At 39.8% G+C, this 19,594-nt stretch overlaps 2 protein-coding genes across 5 annotated transcripts; both read left to right on the forward strand.

The window, feature by feature from the left end:
- The first annotated feature begins 128 nt into the window (after positions 1-128).
- Positions 129-14,976, forward strand: slc11a2 (solute carrier family 11 member 2). Of its 2 annotated transcripts, none has more exons than XM_019880638.1 (17): positions 129-315; positions 4,099-4,182; positions 5,291-5,427; positions 5,612-5,731; positions 6,164-6,283; positions 6,751-6,857; positions 6,963-7,033; positions 7,105-7,172; positions 7,267-7,422; positions 8,094-8,252; positions 8,327-8,413; positions 9,112-9,231; positions 9,323-9,472; positions 9,595-9,668; positions 10,819-10,972; positions 11,472-11,525; positions 14,591-14,976. In XM_019880638.1, exons 2-17 carry the CDS (start codon positions 4,149-4,151, stop codon positions 14,660-14,662), a joined length of 1,683 nt encoding a protein of 560 aa, XP_019736197.1. In that variant the 5' UTR covers positions 129-315; positions 4,099-4,148; the 3' UTR covers positions 14,663-14,976. The 2 variants fall into 2 exon arrangements, with proteins under 2 accessions (XP_019736197.1, XP_019736196.1); XM_019880637.1 differs by having other exon boundaries at positions 129-310.
- A 1,699-nt stretch (positions 14,977-16,675) lies between these two features.
- cnpy2 (canopy FGF signaling regulator 2) lies at positions 16,676-19,178 on the forward strand. Of its 3 annotated transcripts, none has more exons than XM_019880645.1 (6): positions 16,676-16,832; positions 17,031-17,137; positions 17,228-17,343; positions 17,416-17,613; positions 17,776-17,872; positions 18,536-19,178. In XM_019880645.1, exons 2-6 carry the CDS (start codon positions 17,038-17,040, stop codon positions 18,577-18,579), a joined length of 555 nt encoding a protein of 184 aa, XP_019736204.1. In that variant the 5' UTR covers positions 16,676-16,832; positions 17,031-17,037; the 3' UTR covers positions 18,580-19,178. The 3 variants fall into 3 exon arrangements, with proteins under 3 accessions (XP_019736204.1, XP_019736205.1, XP_019736207.1); XM_019880646.1 differs by having other exon boundaries at positions 16,817-16,832; positions 16,920-17,137; XM_019880648.1 differs by having other exon boundaries at positions 16,832-16,850.
- The last annotated feature ends 416 nt before the right edge of the window (positions 19,179-19,594 follow it).

Below are 19,594 nucleotides of genomic sequence, written 5' to 3' on the forward strand. Positions count from 1 at the left end.
ATCTCGGTCTATGACCAAAACAGACAGTGACGCGTTGATATGACGTTTACCTGCAAACAAATTCAAGGCGTAATTTTTACAGGCGCAACTCGTTGGCCAATCAGAGCAGTCTTAGTTTTATGTGCATGCGCAGTACTCTCGAACTCAAAGTTGACACGGCAAGATCCGACGAGACACAAATGCGCTTGAGTTCAACTTGATAACGCTGATTCCATTCCCCGAACTTACATTTATACCCATGGTGCGTGTTGGATATCGGACGCCTTTGCCGGAATACGATATAAGTGGCTCTTGCCGACTCTACAATCAAGTAAGGTTGTTTAAAATACTTTGGTAAAGGTCACTAAGCGATGCAATCGAGGAAACTAGCACGTAGCTTGTGTTAGCTCGTGTATGACTTTGGCAACCCACCGTGGACTTTTTTATTTTTTGGGGTGTACGGTTGGTAGGATTTAAAAAAATATATTATAGAGTTCTGAGCCACGTGTACAACAACGACAACAATCAGCGTGGGCAGGTCGTTTCTATTTTTCCCACGCCATCAGAACTTGAGGTTAAAAGTTTTGAGGACAAAGTAGCGGTTAAAACCAAATAAAAATTCATCATAACAGTCAATGTCCTATCGTCGTTGTCACTACAGTGTGATTATGTAAGATGACCTCTCTCTTTTATGTCACATTTTTTTCTCTCTCTCTTTTTTTTAACAGACTGTTATTCTTGTAGTTTGTAGTCGCAGCCCTAATTACAGATGAATTTTGTGAACAGAATTTCGCCTTGTGCTTTTTGTTACAAACCCGCGTCCTCACGATTCATCCTGTTGATTTCTCTATTGATAGGCCCGGTAATGAATGAATGAGGCTGCAGTGTCGAGGTATTCTGCAACAAGCCTTTAAATTCAAAGTTGGACACTCCCAACTATACACAAAAATTATCATGTGTAAATGACAAGTAGAAAATTCATATTTTGATAACCGGATCATCACCCAAATGTACTAGTTGATCTTCTTTTTTCCCTTTTTCTCAAAGTTAACGCTCGGATTTCTGTGTTGAAGTTTAGCTGAAAATATATTTGAGCATTTCGGACTGTATTGTTATACCTTTCGAGGTCACTTGTTCGTTTGGGAGTTGTCACAGATGGGAACTTGTGATTCCAAAAGCTGCCAGGTGCTGATAAAGTGGCTTATCTCGCAGTTACTTTACTTTCTCCACCATTCAGATCGAGAAACTCAGTTGTAATTTGGTCTAAGTTGTTTATTATCCTCAGAAATATGATACAACGGTACCTCCAATTCTGCAATGTGATCTATGACAATGATTAACCACTGACTTTCAAAACTGTCATTCCCTTTGAGAGCAACCATTTATGGACTACGTTTCTTCAGGGTCCAAACTGTCATGACCATAAAATCTTTATTAACGGCACAGGCAAAGCGCTCGCACTTGCACACTGTTCAAGTCAAATTTGATTCATTTTAAAAGCAAAAAAAACCAAAAAACAAACAAGAACGTTTGATGTTATTCTTTTACCATGAAATTAGATGATGTTACCCAAGTGACACAATATCTAGAATCCCATAGAAGCATGCACCTGTTGTTCTTTGGTGGGCCATGGGAAAATCCCGGAACTGCGAAAGAGTAAAACCGCATCAGAATAACACACGTAGACGTGAAGGAACAGAAGCCGTACAGAATTCAAAGGGTGTCTTGTCAGCTGCAATATAGCAAATAAAAAATACACGTTGCCTTTTTTCTGAAACATTGAAGGTTGAATGATTCATTTGTTAATGTCAGACAGGCTACCAATCATTTTGGGAAATATCTTGACTACATAATTTGATTCCGTGGATACAATGAAACACTTTTTAAATACTCTTTCTTAACTTTCCCAGCATTATTTTCCAGATGTGTTTTGTTTCTCTTTGAATGGACACCAAGTTTGCAAGAATGCTGTCAAGGCATTAGTGCCGACACATGAAACAGTATGTTCCAGACTGGAATTTAGTGCATGCCATACCGTTATCCCGATTAAAATATGTCGCTGGAGTGCAGGCAAGAAAATGTGTTACTTTTAAAATGACCGCTAACTCTATTAAAAACTCATATTCTTTCCAACGCACTTGCGGAAGCTCCAACTCAGTCCTTGAATTCAATGTGCCCCTGTTTTATACTAAAGTATGCTGTGATCAGTCTGTTGCAGGAATTTCACTCAAATCATGTGGGCCTGTGTGACCCACTGGGCTCATGAAGAATGACAAACTATTCCTTTAAACTCCACCACATGACCAGTCATCAGCTATTCAAATAATTGGATACACAGTGGGTCCTCCAAGGTCGAACGAAATCCTTTCGAGCATGCTAGTTGACCTCCAATTTGTTTTCAAAAGGCATTATTTACTGTCAGAGATTTTCTCGGACAAAGTTAGAGAAACGACTCGGCACACAGGAAAATTGTCTTCAATATCGACGGAAGCGGATCTCTGAGAGCGAACGACGGTTTAGTTGCTCCGTGATCACGCTCAGAGCCCCCCCTCCTCGAGTTCGAACCTTTATTGTGACATATGCAAAATACAAGATAAACACTGCCCCCGATATTTGCATACCGCACCCCTGGTCCGGCTCCTTGGTAGTGATTAGTTACCTGGGTGTGAGCTTTGAACCACCGGCACTTTGGCGCCTTTCGGTCTGGTCTACACTGTATCAACATATCGCAGACTTTGCGGACGACAAATGTCGCCTGGGCGCGACGGGTGTCCTCAAATCGTCTTTTGTTGTTCAACCGCTGTTCCCAAATTACTCGTTCCCCCTTTGTGACCGGATCTGGCCCTCTCTCCTCTGATCGCCCACCCGCCTTGATGTGTTAATTGTGGTGTGGGCTGCAACAGCCCTCTGCCCAAATGGCCGGCACCTTCTGAACAGGAATTTGGGGGTGCGAATTACGCACCCAGACACTTCAACATGCACAGATCAAATTAAACGTTAAACATGATACAATTTCGCCCATAGATTCCTCTGACATTTACAAAGATTAATTTACACGACACGGAAAAGATGAAGCCGCGGTGCATTTAAATTTCGAAGCTGCCTTGTATTGTTGACTTAAACATGGGCTGTGACTTTTTTTTTTCTTGTTTTCCAGAAAGACAAGATCAAAACGGATTGTTTTCTAATACAACTGTTTTGTCAAAGTCCTTCGCAACTGTGTACAAAACTTTGTTCTTCTATCAGCAAAAAATGCATTCCAAGAAATCAAGTGTGTCGCATTGTCCCGTTTGTATTTTACTATCTGTACATTTGTTTGATTAAGTACATTTGTTTGTAATATGTGCTTCCTATTCTTGATTGTCATGATTTTGCTTGTTATTTACTCAGAATATCATCGCGTAATCAGATGGGTGTAGAAATGATCCTGTTGTCTCGCAAAGCCAAATAATGTCAAACAGAGTCACTTGGGAAATATTAGTTGCAGAGGAAGTGAAATCTTGCCTGGATGGGTGAAGTGGCTTTGCGGCATTTGTCTCATGATCGTACAGTCATGTGCCCAGTCTGTGTCAGAGAAAACTTCTCAAGGTTCTTTCCCTGGAATGCCAATACATCCTTGGATTGCTGATTTAAGAGTATGTTGTGTACAGCAGAGATTAAAAAGAAAAAAAAAAGCGCAGGGGAAAGTTTCATTTCAAGTGGAAGTGAAACTTTTTTTTGCCTTCATAGGTCACTTTTTTCCCCCAAAACATTTTTGTCTTGAAAGGAGATCAAGGGGAACAATTCATTGCAGAAGAATGTCTTTTACTAAAAGTGAAACTATTACGGGAAAAGATACACTCATGCTTCTTGGGGATCTTGGGAAAATTGCAAAACATCTTGTCAAATGAATATAATAATATCATTAAAAAAGCCAAGCATGTAATGTACCCCCCACTCCTACTCTACACATTCCAAAAACATGAATCTGCTGAGAGGTATTTTACCACCAAACACGGCAACTACTTCAGACTAATCAGGATATTTTCACAAAGTACACAGTAAGACCAAGGGAGTATTGTCTTTTATTCTTGGAGGCTCGGGTGAAATATTCCAATTGTTTTGTGTCCTTTTTGTCAGGAGGCTGAAAATCAACCTTTAAGTTCCCAGGGAACTGTCGGCCTGCCCTGATGAAGGCCCAGCGGGATGGAGACCTCCTCCAAGGTAACCGATTACACCAACAGAAACATGAGCAACATGCGCACACTCGCACAGGCACATGCCCACCCGTTGACATTAGAATTCCAATACCTCATTGCTGTATGAGTTATGTTAGGGCAGTTTGCTGTATTTGTACACACACACACGATGGAGTATGTTGACACATTTTTTTTCTTTTTTGTTTAATGTCAGAATGGCTTGACATGTAAAGGTGGAGTCCGTTGAATGTCACCAGGCAGCAAAGTCCACATTGCACTTTGGTGCCAGTAGGTGCTAGTCATGAAGGAACGGAACGAGAGCTACTCACCTTTTTAGTAACTTTTAAATGGCCATGAGTAACTTTCCCCCTTGTAGTTTGTTTTGCAAGTGTCTGTTTCTGCTCATAAAAGAATTTCATTACTTATTAGAGAGCTATAAATGTTTTTTTTTTTTTAAATATACATGTGGCATTAACCCTTTGAGGGACAGCGGTTACTGCAGTGGACAGCTTATGATGTAATCGGGTTATGCGGTGCATGAAAGGGTTAAATGATCAGATTCAAATTCTGATCCTTTTTCTCTCTTTGTCAACAATCTCCCTCCTTTTTCCTCGGACTGCTACCTTTGAACATTTTTTGAATCGATTATTCTACATCCCATCGACTAATTGAGTAATCGGATAAAATTGAATGTTGCATTTTTAAACAATAAAATGTGCAGCTATTCTTGTTGTCCACTTGGGATTGCCATCCTCAAGTTTCAGACTATAATATCTGTGATTTTATGTGCGTGTGGCAATAGAAGGTGGAGCCTGGCCTGGTGAATGATCAAACGAGAGTGTACAGTTGGATATTGTGTGCTCAGAATAGCAGCTGACTGTTAGCTGGCTAACCGTTAGCCCGTCTCCATGTTGATTGTTGAGTCCCTGGGTGTCAATTGGGGCTATCCTGGGTAGAAACGCGCTTCTTACGTGTTTACTTTGTTTCTGTTTGTCCAGTAAAGTGTTTCAAAGTGCACGGCTTGACTGCGTCTGTTTTTGACCAGCTGTTGGGGGCAGTAAAATATAATATAGTTACCTGATAAATTGTTTCAGTCTTACTTTTTTTTCTGTTTTCTGTGTGTGTTGTTTTAGAGGACTCCCCTCATGACCAGGACATTCAGAGCAATCAGTACAACTCCATCTCTCCTCCGGCCTCCCCCGCGGAATTAGATGAGCCCTTCTCCACATATTTTGAAGAGAAGGTGGCCATTCCCGAAAATGTCAATCAGGTACCACCTGACAACCACCTCTAAAACACAGGCCTGTCCCCATAAGCTTGTAAATGCACAGATTCTTGGAATGTGAGTCGAGAAGGCTGGTGTATAACTTAAGATGAATGGTTCTGAATTGCTGTTTTACTTTGCAGACAAATAAAAGGAGAAGAGTCACCTGTTCTGTTGACTTGATTTTCAGGTGTTCAGTTTTAAGAAACTCTGGGCTTTCACCGGACCCGGGTTCTTGATGAGCATCGCTTACTTAGATCCAGGAAACATTGAGTCTGACCTGCAGTCTGGAGCAGAAGCTGGATTTAAGGTGAATACATGGAAATTATTGATCTTGAATGGCTTAGAGCTGAAAATACTTATTGGTCGATGCGGGCCACGGTGTGATTTTATTCTGTGATTTGCACACTTGGAAACAAACGCAAATACGTATTTTAGTTATTTGTGTGATATAAGGTATTAAAGTGCATGTTTCATCATTGTTGATGGGTTAGCTAGAAGAGCTAACCATTACCGTTTCAAGATTTGAAAACCACATTGTCTGAAATTAAGGGATACAGTTTAGCTATTAATGTTTATGTCACTTATGATGTTTATTTTTCAGGGTGAGGGGATTGGGGGGGAGAAAAATCTATTAAAATAAGAATTTGTTGCAAAAAGTCAGATTTTATTTGGAGCCCATTTTGCAAAGCCCCAACTCCATCTAATGAATCACCTGCTGGTCTTCTCTCCCTTTCTCAAGCTGCTGTGGGTGCTGTTGGGGGCCACCGTGATCGGGCTGCTGTTGCAGAGGTTGGCGGCACGTCTCGGCGTCGTCACGGGAATGCACCTGGCGGAAGTCTGCAATCGGCAATATTCCACCGTGAGCATCTACACTCCCTTAATATCTCTTTCGTAGAATGGCAACTCGAAAATGCAGACACTCAACTGCAGAGACTACCAGTCATAAATATACCACGTTTCCTGTGCTGTATTGCGGGTCATCGTTCACTCCCCCGCTGTACCGTTGATTTATTTATATACATTTAAAATGTTATTATTTTTCAGGATTCCAATTATTATTTTTTTTATGGGTCTTTACTATGTTCTTACTTACTGTAATGACCTTGTGTGGGAAAGGAGAGCCCCCGATGCAGTCAGCAAGCTCACGCATAAGCTACTGTTGGCCATAGCTCACGTCCAGACACTCTCATGGAGGCTCTCTCACAGGCGTTGCATGTTACCCTACAAGGCCCCGCCTCTTAAAGGCACATATGCCTCTCAACCTGTAGACATGACAACTCATGCAGTATTTACTGTACACTTAACGCTTGCACTCTTTTCTGACAGGTCCCTCGGATCCTACTATGGATAATGGTGGAGTTGGCGATTATTGGCTCAGACATGCAGGAGGTGATTGGCTGTGCAATAGCTCTCAATCTTCTCTCTGTGGGCAGGTACTTTATCAATCGTATCTTTACTACTACTCCATGGAAGTGAAATATTTTTGTCACGGTGGGTCAAACTCACTTTTCTTCTGTATCTTTTTTTTCTTTTCTCAGGATTCCTTTATGGGCTGGAGTACTCATTACCATCACTGATACATTTGTGTTTCTCTTTTTGGACAAATACGGTATGTGATGATTTTTAACTCAGTTATCAGTACAGTGTGCCCTCATTGTTGACGTCTGATCCCTTTTGTAGGCCTGAGAAAACTTGAAGCTTTCTTTGGCTTTCTCATCACTGTCATGGCTTTAAGTTTTGGTTATGAGGTAACATTTCTTTTTCTCCCCCCCACCCTTTTATTCAACGGAGGCCACCAATGGCATATTTGACAATTTGCTATTTTTTTCCCCCCCTCTGTAGTATGTGCTTGTGAAACCAAACCAGGGGGAAGTGCTGAAGGGCATGTTTGTGCCATACTGTGACGGGTGCGGGCCCACGCAACTGGAGCAAGCTGTTGGCATCGTAGGCGCTGTCATCATGCCGCACAACATCTACCTTCACTCAGCTTTGGTCAAAGTGAGAATTGTTTTATCAAGTCTACCGCTTGTTATTTGCTGAAAAAGGGCTACAGTTTACACACATTTGCTTAGACATAGTTTGGGCTTTGCTGGCTGCCATTATGTTGCAGTTTCAGGTCATTGCAGACCTTTTTGAAGGGGCGTGAAATAATATTACTTGGAGATTGTTGATATTTGAGTTGGAGCTCGGTCCCTAACCTTGATAAATAATAAGAATAAGAACACGTTTATTCGTCTCACATTGGAGAAATTCCCATTTCCAGCCGCAAAGTTATGTAAGGAAGAAAGTAGAAGAACAAAAAGTATCAGAGCTGCTGTAAAGGCAGCCACTCTCGCAGCGACATCTTGAAGTTATAATACATAACAAAATAATACAACACAATCACAGATCAGTGTTATGACAGTAGTTTCACACCAAAGTAGAATAATCCACATATTTTCAACAATTATTTTTGGGGGGGAAAGTGTCAGTCAAAACGCTGACTTCTTGAACAGCCCTTGTGTCTTTCAGTAGTTCGGGTTCTATAAAATATCTGATAAATGTGTGAAAGTATTGGATATGTGTAAATTTTGGCAGCCCGTCAACGCTTACGAAGACGGTTTTCAATGACGTGTGTGTGAAACTAATGAATAATATGACCCCCGCCCCTCATTTACTTCCCCATACAGTCTCGTGATATTGACCGTCGAAATAAGAAGGAAGTAAAGGAAGCCAACAAGTATTTCTTCATTGAGTCGACCATCGCGCTGTTCGTCTCGTTCCTCATCAACGTCTTTGTTGTAGCCGTTTTTGCCCAGGCCTTCTACAATAAGACCAACTGGGATGTGGTGCGTATACTGGCGTGCTTTAGCAATCACACTGAAGTGCGCTCCAGTGTTCATCTTGATTTTTCTGGTCACAGAACCAAGTGTGCAATGCCACCAGCATCCCTCACCAAGGACTCTTCCCAAACAACAATGAAACGCTGGAAGTGGATATCTATAAGGGGGTACGTTTACTCATCAGTACTTGCCTGAAGACATTTAACAAGTTCAGTTCGAGGATAAGTCAACAACATTTCTTCCAAATAAACAATTGGGATATTAGATGATGCCTTCAATTTTTAAGATTGCGTGCTCTGTTTTTGTTGAGAGAGAAGAGACTTCAAATTTTATGCAAATATACATTTGGTTTTATATATGATAGGCAGCCTGACGAGTGGCAAACTTAACCTTATTAATGCTTGTGGTATCTTTGCTATAACCACTTTAGGCACTTTACTGAATTATAATACAGTATTCTGCTTTATCTTGAATATACTTGCATCAGCACTTTTGCGGAGAAAAGAGCTTACAGTGACAATATTAAAGGGATTTCTTTTAAAACTTCATGCAGCTACTAATTCTTAGCCACATAGATACAAATAGCACGTTGCCAAAAGAGCTATCAAAAGATTCTACTGCACTCTGGCTGTGAAGGTTAATGAATGTCATCATAGGTGTACAATGAATTGTGTTTATGGAAATAATTATCAGGTGGGAAATTATGTAAAGATGTCATTGCAAGCATGCAACTTCAGTGAATGTTTTTTTTTGTTTGTTTTTTTGTTTTGCAGGATTAGCTCACTGAGTGTGAGTCCATTGTGGAAAAAAAACTTGTTAAAAATAGATTTTTAAAAACATATTGTTTTTGTCATTTATTATTTAGGGGGTGGTTCTGGGCTGTTTCTTCGGCCCCGCCGCGCTGTACATCTGGGCCATCGGCATCCTTGCTGCAGGGCAGAGTTCCACCATGACGGGGACCTACTCTGGACAGTTTGTTATGGAGGTACGTTTATGTGGTTGTTGACAGTGTCGATCGAAACAAAAGAAATTCAATGTGGTGATGTTTTTTCTTTGTTCCCTTACTCTTTGAAAAGGGTTTCTTAAACCTGCGGTGGTCTCGGTTTGCGCGAGTGCTGCTGACGCGTTCCATCGCCATCACGCCCACGTTGCTGGTGGCTATCTTTCAGGATGTGCAGCATCTGACTGGGATGAACGACTTCCTTAATGTGTTACAAAGCATGCAGGTCTGACTCATTGAGGAACGCTTGCAAAACCTGTTGTTTCTGTTTTTTTTTGTGTCCATGCGCTGGTTGCGAGAGAGTTCAATAGAAGGTGTGTACAACTAAATTCTGCTTCTCATCCTTAGCTTCCTTTTGCCTTGATCCCAATTTTGACCTTCACCAGCCTGACGTCCATCATGAACGACTTTGCGAATGGCTTGTAAGCAAACTGACTATCAATATTCCCTGTTGGTAAACGTGTTGAGACTCAAATCTGAATCAGATTACCAAACAGAGCCTTTAGTTCCGCCTGAATTTAGTGAGGTAGAATGAGTACAGTTTCAAAAGTATCACAAAATTCTATAAAACCTCCACATTTTGAGAAATATTTTTTGATGACATGACACTTTGCTTTGATGTGAAGTAGTCAGTCACAATCACTCAACACACAGCCATTAATGTCTGGAAACAAAAGTGAGTACACCCCCTCCTGAGTAAAAATTTTCAAATTGAGCCAAATTAGCCATTTTCCCTCCCTGGTGTCACGTGACTTGTTCGGTGTTACAATGGATGGGGAGTTGCTGTAGTTAAATTTGGGGTTGTCACTCTCATACTCTCGTACTTTCATACTGGTTACTGGAAGTTAAATATGCCATCTAATGGCAACGAATTCTCTGAGGCACTGGCCAAAAAAGATTTCTGCTTCAAGATGGCCTTGGCTATAAGTAGTCTTCTTCCCTAACCATGCGTTTGACACGAGAGCTTTGTGTAGACAGCGAGCTAAACAATACTCCAATAAAAACACAAAGATGAGAATCATCCACCGTTTGGTATTTTTATGGAAGTCTTGTACTGTATAGCTCGCTTTCTACGCCAAGCTCTCGTGCCAAACGCATGGTTAGGGCAGAAGAGTAAAAGGATTGTGCCTGAACGTGTCAAAAGGAGGAGGATCGATGTGGATGTTATCACACCTCTCCACTGTTACACTGTTATGAATCAAAATGGCTACCCCGCTGACTTTTTGGGTGGTTCTAACTACTTCCACCACTAGGGGCACTGTACTGAATTGTAATACAATACTTTCATCACTAGGGGCACTGCACTGCACTGTAATACAATTACTGGGGGGAGAATAAGAAGAATCTACAGTATACATTCTACACGGTCACGGAAGCTGTACTCTTGTTTCGTTTCTTCGGTTTTGTTCCAAAAGATATGACAAAATATTTACAAAAACGTGAGATGCTTGAGGTTGTTTTCCTTTCTTTTCCAGTCCTTCACACATCAAGTTGATGTGTGACTACTTAAGCCAATATCTGTATCGTCCATGTCCAGCATCTGTAATGAACGTATCTTCTTGTTTCTTTCAGGTTTTGGAAGATCGGCGGCGGCATCGTCATCCTGTTGGTTTGTTCTATCAACATGTACTTTGTGGTGGTCTATGTGGCGACGCTGCACAGCGTTTGGCTCTACGTCCTGGTTGCTCTGCTCTCCGTCGCCTATCTGTGCTTTGTAGGCTACCTGGTGAGTTTTTTTTTTACAACCTTGATGTTCTCATTTGTGTCACCAAGGAAAAGTAAATATTTAGATAGCGAAGTTTTTTTTTCTGGGGGGGGTGTGGGGGTATAATTCTGCTAACTACCATAAACTTCAGACTGTAAGTAGCAACTTTTTTTTCACAGCTTCAAACTCATGCCGCTTATTTGGCGTTTTTTTTCCCCCCCTAATTCGACGAGGGTCACATTCTCGTCTATTTTTACATTTTCTTTCACACACCAAAATCGCATTTACTATTCATGGGTTTCCAAGAGCGCCATGTTTCTTTCATACAGTATGGTTGGCAGGGTGTTTTTTTGTTGTATTCGAAGGTGTAATAGGTGTGTGAAAAAATGTTCAGATTATTATTATTATTATTATTATTATATTTAGTGGGATTGGCTTACATCGCATTGTGCTCAATGGACCATATTTTACAGCAATGACTTTTCTGTTACTTGACTGGCCTTTCCTGTCTTGTGTGCAGGCGTGGCACTGTTTGGTCGCCCTGGGGGTCACCTGCCTGGACTTTGGCAGCAGGGTAAGCAATCGACCTGCTGTATTCATAGAAGAACAGTCTGAGTCCAACTCCTAGAGAAGAACAGCACAGTAACCCGGCAGCATTCCTCTTTCTTCTGAAGACTCTGAGCCTTGTATTCAGCCGGGACTGTCGGAGTTCATGTCTAAGCGTCCTTTCCCTCCCGTCAATCCTTCATGTTATTCTCCCTTCGGGCCCGGTTGTCAGAATGTGCTTATGTCAAGTTGACGCCGGGGTAGTGTTTGCCTTCGCTTGCCGCAATATAAATCCACTTCTGTATGAATATAATTACATTGACATGGTTGAGCACAATCTGAACACTGACTTTACAGGTGGCCATGTTTGCTTTATTATGGTGAAGCACAATTAATGCCACATTTTAATTGTTTCATAAAATCTTTCAACTTATGAGCTACAAAAGGTTCAGCCAGTGTTTTTTTTTTTTTTTTTACACCACTGATTAAGTTGTTGCAGTAGTCTTGCAGAATACCCTTGGAGCAAAAACCTTAAACTGGGCAAGCTGACAGCCTTTAAAAGTTTGAAGAAGCTTGAAGGAACTAAGTTTGTTGCTTCAGGTTAATAAAAGAGGCGCAACTTGTTCCCGCTACAGGCAGTTGCAGTTGTATTTGCGCAGTTGTACTTAAAAGCAGTTGAATCAGTTAAATGAAGGAAATTTTATGATTTCTGGTAATCTTGAGACATCATAATATACATCGGCATACTCCATTCTCTCGTATTGAACTGATGCAGTTGAGTCACTGGATTTATTCGCCCACTTTTATTTGCTGCATCATAAGTTTGTTTCATATATTAATAGACTGAAAAAGTCGGAGTTGTTACGGCCATTAATACCCAGCATAGCTGTCTTACGATATCTTGTGGCTGTAATGTGTCCAAGACACCGAAGGGGAAAATTTGCACAATTGTGCTTAGACGACTGACTACATTTTGTCTCATTCTGTTCGATTTTGAGTCAGTCCCAGTGATGGTTGCACTGTTTTTTTTTTTGTTTTGTTTTGTTTTTTGTGTCCTGATACATTTTCTCGCCCTCTGTGCTGACGATTGTTCAGAAAAAAAATGGACTACCGTATCTTTCTGTTTTTGGAAGGGCCTCTGAGATAACTGACTTTATGTAACTGCTGAGGAATGCCTCACTAAAAGGGATCATCAAATGGGAGTGACATTAGGGCGTATAAATTAGTCCAAGTAGATGAAGCACAGCCTCGTAAACTATGTACACATTTGATATGATCAAGCCACCGAATAGGGACCGATGTTTTTATTTGTGCATCCCCGGTATATAAAAAAAAAAAGTCTGTTTTCTTTTTTTTTTTTGTTGTTGATTTTTGATTCCTTTTTTGTCCTTCTGCTATTATGATGAATTTTGTATGCACATTTTAATCTAAGATTACAGATTACATATAACATTAAAAGCTAAAAGCCCAATACTTTTGCCAGTTGTAATCGGTACCTGATGTTGCTATAATAAGACAGAATCTTTATTTATTTGGGGAAGGAGGGGGAGGGGTTGTTCTGCGCAGAGTAACTGATTTTGATTGAATAATTATTTTCTCATGATATTTGTGGGGCGGGGTCAAAATAAGAAATGGAAGCGACTGTGAAGCATGTTTTCCCTTCCTCTTAACACTCTGTTCAGACTGTTCGAATGCCTCAGACAGGTTTGAATTGTTAAAATCTAGTGAGAATTGGATCACAAGGGGGGGATATATAAAACTCATCACGTTCTGTTACTTTTAAATAGTTATCCGCATTCTTTACATTGCTTTGAAGTGTTTGAATCCAAACCAGCCAATGGTGATACAACACTGTTTTAGTAATCCTCAATGCTAGAATTAAGGTGCACATACTATATAGTACACTAAAATCTACTTGACTACAACATACGATAAAGCAGTAAGTAATCAAGTACCGGTAATTTTATTTTGGACCACTTTGAAATAATTCTGAAATTGAAAGAAAACAATGGTTAACATGAAGCTAAAAATTGGGGCGCATTCGATGAATTATTTATATCAGTCAATTTTCAAATTTGAGGAGTGATGATGATTTTTTTTTTCTTTTCATCCACTGTATTTATTTTCAGTGTATTTTCTGTAAAGGGCTCACCATCTGTCCCTTATGTGGCAGTGTTTTTCACAGAACGGGTTTAGTGGCGTCGTTCAAAGTGTTTTTGTGTGGAAATTGACAAGTGTTTTGAAGCTTTGGTCAAAACCCATCATCATAATGATGTTATCGGCCAACATTAAGTCTTATTATTGTTTTTTTAACAACTAAAGCACTGTGTTAAGAACAACACACATGCACATTTTTTTTACCTAACAAATACATATTGATGTTCTGTCAATGCTCACATCCACTTATGACTGTGATTTTTTTTTTATAAACGTAATATGTTCCCTCCTCATGTGTCCACACACATTCGCTCAGAGAAAAAAAAACATGAATGCAGTATTGTGTACATTTATTGTCTCATTTGTATCCTATGCTTCTGACTGAGACCTACCATTTGTTTAAAATAAATGGCAAAGACTGCCTACCATATATGGTGTCTTATGTCTGAATTCTAAAGAATTCGAGCCTTGAAATTAGAGTCTGATTAATTGTAATAGCACCCAAATAGCCTACTACGATACTCTCCGGATGCGAGGCAGTGTAGAACCATTCTATAATTGACAGTAGCGATGTGTGTCCAGTGGTGCGAGTTACTCTTTTGCAGGACTTTCCGGGGGTTAAATGAGGAAAGGTGAGCACCTTCGAGTCATCACTAATTCAAATCAACAAACTGTCATGTGATTGTCCTCCCCCCTCATGTTTCTTTTTCAAAAATTCATCGCTTTTTGATTCTGCACAAAAGGGCCCAAATAAGTACAATGTGGCAACGTGTTATTTCCCTCCATGTCGCTCTCTTCGTTTGCTTGACCTTTCAGAATACGAACTTAGATTAACAAAGAACAATCAGTAAGGATCTCTTTTTAACATTTTCGGTCAAGTATCCCAAGTACATCCTACTGATGAATTGTCCATCTCCCCCTTCCTCTCGCCTGCAGATGGGGTTAGCGCGGCACACGGATATTTATTTACTGAATGACATGGATGTGGACACTTTGGTGGAGAGATAGGAGAACCCGTCGCGGATGAAAGACGCACCGTGATGGAGATTCAGAACACTGATAGAATGACAGCAGCATGGCCAGTATTTTCTGCATCTTCACCTGTTCAGTGCCTTCCGCTTTAAAGTGCCCTTAAAATGTCCGTTGTCATTGTTGTTGTTGTTTGAATCAAATGCCTCTGCAAACGTAGCCAAGCTTCTGATTACAAAGAGCCCATGTTGCACTTTTGTTTTTATTTGTTTCCTTAAAATGATGTGAATAAAATGAATAATATGCAGCAGAAAGGGGGTACCAAAAACGCCGCTGCAAATCCAGTCTTTCCTGAAAACAGACAGACAGATAGATAATAAAAGGCTAATTATATTAACATACTGTATGTTAAATGGGTCTGTCAAAAAAAAATACATATATATATATATATATATATATATATATATATTCCTAACTGCTTTTCCCTCACACGCTTTGTTGTTTAAAGCAGTTTGAAAACAACAATAATGAATGAGAATGCTGAATAATGTGTTAAAATCTCTCCAAACTCCTACCGTTTTCTAGCTTTTCCAGTTGAGCAGTATCCATTCAGCAAACATTGACTTAAAGTAGTATGAATAATTGTGAGCTTATTTCGTTCCCAAGAAGAGGATTCAGAAAAAATAGCGAATAACTTAAATGCGAAAAATCCCATTCAAAAAAAAATGTTCATGTGTGCCTCGCCATCCCCAAGTCAATATTGAGGACTTTGCTATTTTTTTTTAATTTTGTGTGTGTGTGTGTGTGTGTGTGTGTGGAGGGGGGGGTCGGGGGGAGAGATTTTTCTATCATCAGAGCTACAGTATGTGCGCATGATATGCAGTACAAATTATAATTAGATGACAGCTCATATTTCTACATGCATATTTGAAAAGTGTATGTGGCATTTTATAGTACAGTAGATATTTTTTTTAATGCAGCGTAAATAATACATCTGTTGGATGCTTGTTGAATTTATGCTAGGAAACCTGCTGAATATTTAATATGATTGAATTTGGTCATCTCATGTGACCACTGTTACTTGGGAATTCATTAATATATTTGGTAATTTATTCTTCGTCCAGTTATTCATGCGAAGTGCAGGGAGAAAAACGAACATATGTTCGGGGTCTGCTGAATATGACAAATCAAGTCTAGTTTTGCAATGTGGGTGGTAACATTCGCTGAGCCGTTATGGTGCATAATGTGGCCTTTTTTGGTTCAGTATGCTGGGGCACTGAAGTGTCAGCTTTACAATATAACCTGCTGGTCAGTCGGTTATCATGTTGTGATCAATATGTGATCATTTTTAATAAACTCATGTCCTGAGTTCAGCATAACATTAAATGAAATGATGGAACCCCAGAATGCAGCCTTGTTTAAAGGGTGTATTTATTTGACTAAATCCAAAAGGGCCTCCACATGTGTGCCTCACATCTAAAATCATCGGTGCACAAAAAAAAAAAATGTTTATGCAGGTTTTATTACTGGACCAAATGATATTTAGTTTTTTTCTTTTGAAAATGCATCCCTGTTTTTTTCCCCCTTTAACTAAATTTTGTCTTGGGAAATATATTTATATATTTATGGTCTGTCCCACTTGTTGGGTGCATAATTGTTTTTATGTTCATGGGAGGGAAAAGGAAAATCATCTTTGTTAAGTGTTGAACTAATTCACACTTCAAACAAATGCCACTGTGACCAGGATAAACGAAATGATACAATATATACGACCATATGCAGTGTGTATATATATATATATATATATATATATATATATATCATTTCATGGCAACATGATAAACCAGCGATAAATACAAGAAACTGACAGTTTTTGAATGATATAATTTTATATTACCACCCAGTATTGACACTGGTGTGGTTCGCGTTTTTTTTTAAATCATGGTTACATTTATAGATGTCTTCCTTGTGTTATATATTTTTGTAATTTAATAAACATGAAACGAATGTGCATTTTGTGAATTCAAACGTCTACTGTCTTCACTACGTCATGTCAATGTATGTGTTGGAGCCTTTTGCCTCTTCTGCGTCTCCTGGCCGCAGGGGTCGCTGTCTCCCATATTGACGTGTTGCGCTGCAAGGTGCTACGTCACCACATTTCGCCGAACAAGATGAGCGTACAAATCTCTCATATCACCGCCAGCATCTGGTGAGTTTCACCATAACTCTGTGCGTCCACACCACTTAAAATTTCTATTTCAGTAGCGTTCGCCTAATTTGGTGCATGTACCCGCAGTATGCTATCTCTTGCTAAAAGAAAGCCGGCTAACTTCAGCATCGCAAGTTTTTCTGCTTGACATAACGGCACCCCCCCCCCCCGTTGTCATTATTGTATTAATTTAAATAGACGCGACATGAGGGAAGTGGCTCTCCTGCTTTCACCCTGTGTGCTCTTCTTCCTCCTGCTGAGCTCCTGCCAGACAGCCAGACAAGGACAAGACATCCGATGTGGAGGTTGGTGTCTACCTGCGCCTTGCACCTTTTATGAATGGGCCATTGAATGTGCAAATGCCAAATAATAAATGGTGCATGTACCCCCTTCAGCTTGCAGGGCTCTGGTGGATGAGATGGAGTGGGCCATCTCCCAAGTTGACCCCAAGAAAATGATCCAGACCGGCTCCTTTCGAATCAACCCAGACGGCAGTCAGTCCATCAGGGAGGTCAGTGTGCTCTTCTCATGATGGTAAATGGTCACGGTAACTGCAATGGTTGTAATGCACATCTGGCGCCAGGTTCCTCTGGCGCGCTCTGAGGGAAACCTCCTGGAGCTGATGGAAAGCGTATGTGAGAGGATGGAGGACTATGGCGAGCACACAGACGCCGCCAGCAACAGGAAGTCATACATTCGGGTCAAATCTCGCAACGGTGAAGCCATGGACCTGTCAGAGGCAACGCTAGACTCAAGAGTCACCGCCAGTTTAAAATTTGCAGTGAGTGCCATGCTCTAAAGGTTTTTTTTTTGGTTTTTTTTAATCGTCGTTTGATTTTTTTTTTCCATTTTAGTTCTTTCATTCATGAAAACATTCATCATGCAAATTATTATATGATGACTTTTGCCGTGTGAAATGATTTACCTTGATCTCTTGTGACAGTGCGAAGCCATTGCTGAGCAGCACGAAGATGAACTCATCGAGTTCTTCTCTCATGAGACAGAAAATGTCAAAGACAAACTCTGCAGCAAGCGAACAGGTACAAGTGCAGATTGAGTTTTTTCAGACACAAATGAGAGCCATTTATTTATTTGTTTGTTTATTTGGCTTGCATTCTTGGTTTTGTGACTTCTGGTGTCACCTTTTTTTCCGATTCATTCTGTTTGAAGTAGTACAATTCAGTACGGAAACTAAAAAAAAAGTTTACAGTGGAATCTCAAGTCCAAATGTATATAAGGGCGTACATTTCAGAATTTGACAAATAACGTGACACAAAACCTCAGTCTGTCATGCCGACTGAACCCTAGATTGGTTTTGATCCTTTGTTGTTTTTTTATGTGTTAATATTAATCGCTGTCAAATTATTTATTTTTTTGTCTTTTTTTCCTCAAGAAGTAAAATATTTGTTATATTTCATATGCATGATGACGTGTCATGAATACCCTTGTTTCTGTTTCCAGTATTTCTTAAAGCTGCTATTTCACTGAGTGGCAAATGCTTGTTCATGTTTGCAAACGTAGCCAATTTTGGGTTTGCATCAGGGTTCGTACGAGGTTGCCATGATGTTAACACACAGTTCTTACTTGTCCCGAACAGTTTGAACATGTTCAAAATTTCACACGTTCAACTTGAGAGTTTCCACTGTGTGATCGATGTCATCATTGTATTTTCTCACTGCATTCAAATTGTCTGTCCCTGTCAGACCTTTGTGACCATGCTCTGAAAATCCCACATGATGAACTTTGACATCCTCACGCCATGGCGACCGTCTCCCCTCAGCTGATAATGGCCGGGTCACGCCATGGCAGTGGCGACGAAGGTGAAAGATGTAGTCATGTATGAAAATTCCATAGATTCCATATCCTCAGAAGAAGTTGCATCATTCATGGAGAATAGGGGGTTTGCGTTAATATATTTTTTTTCAATTCATCATCCCTTATATCTCTACCTCACGGTCAGTCTCTCTCTTGAATTAGATTAGCACATTATTTTTACTGTGAAACTGTTCAAATTTAGTTGCGGGATTTTTCATGAAGTACACTGCCTGCTTTAGAATGTTTATGTTAGAAATAGAACATAAAATATTATAATCCTTTGAGATGTAGATAAATTCCTTCCCAGGCTCTCCGATCTAAATTATGGGACTTTTCTTCCTGATGTAAATTAAGCAACTAGGTACTGTACGCCCGCAGTTTGTCCCTCCTCGAAAGACAGAAAAAAAGAAGCTTCACTGTTGAATTCATGTTTCACAGCTGATCGCACTCGCCAAATATTTTGCTGTCAGTTTTCTATTTTCACCTGTATGAACAACCCAGTTTTTATATAAACTTTGTCAGATTTCTGCATCTGTGTTGCATTTGTTATTCAGGAATTATTCTATGCTATTTTTATTAATCCACTCCTTTTGTTTATATATTTTAAGACTAGAGAACAGTTTTTTTAAACAGATCATCCTGTTTTAAATGCTAAAAAAAACAACTTTAACTACAATTAGACAAAGTGTGTGGTTTAGATATTTTATTTCCATTCTGTTTTGATGACCTCAATATATTTCTGCAATCAAATGTAAAAACTGTAAAATTATGAATAACATACACAGACCCAGTAAAAGAGCAGAATAAAAAAAAAATCTGCCAGTCCCAAAATAATAATTCACATATTTATTGACAGTGTCAAAACATTTATTGTTGTAATTTTGGTCTCAGGTATCCAAATAAGATGTCACCAAACATTGAATTTATAGTTTTTAACTTTTTTTTTT

Source organism: Hippocampus comes, unplaced genomic scaffold (genome assembly GCF_001891065.2).
Source record: "Hippocampus comes isolate QL1 unplaced genomic scaffold, H_comes_QL1_v1.1 scaffold68, whole genome shotgun sequence".
NCBI classification, from domain to species: domain Eukaryota; kingdom Metazoa; phylum Chordata; class Actinopteri; order Syngnathiformes; family Syngnathidae; genus Hippocampus; species Hippocampus comes.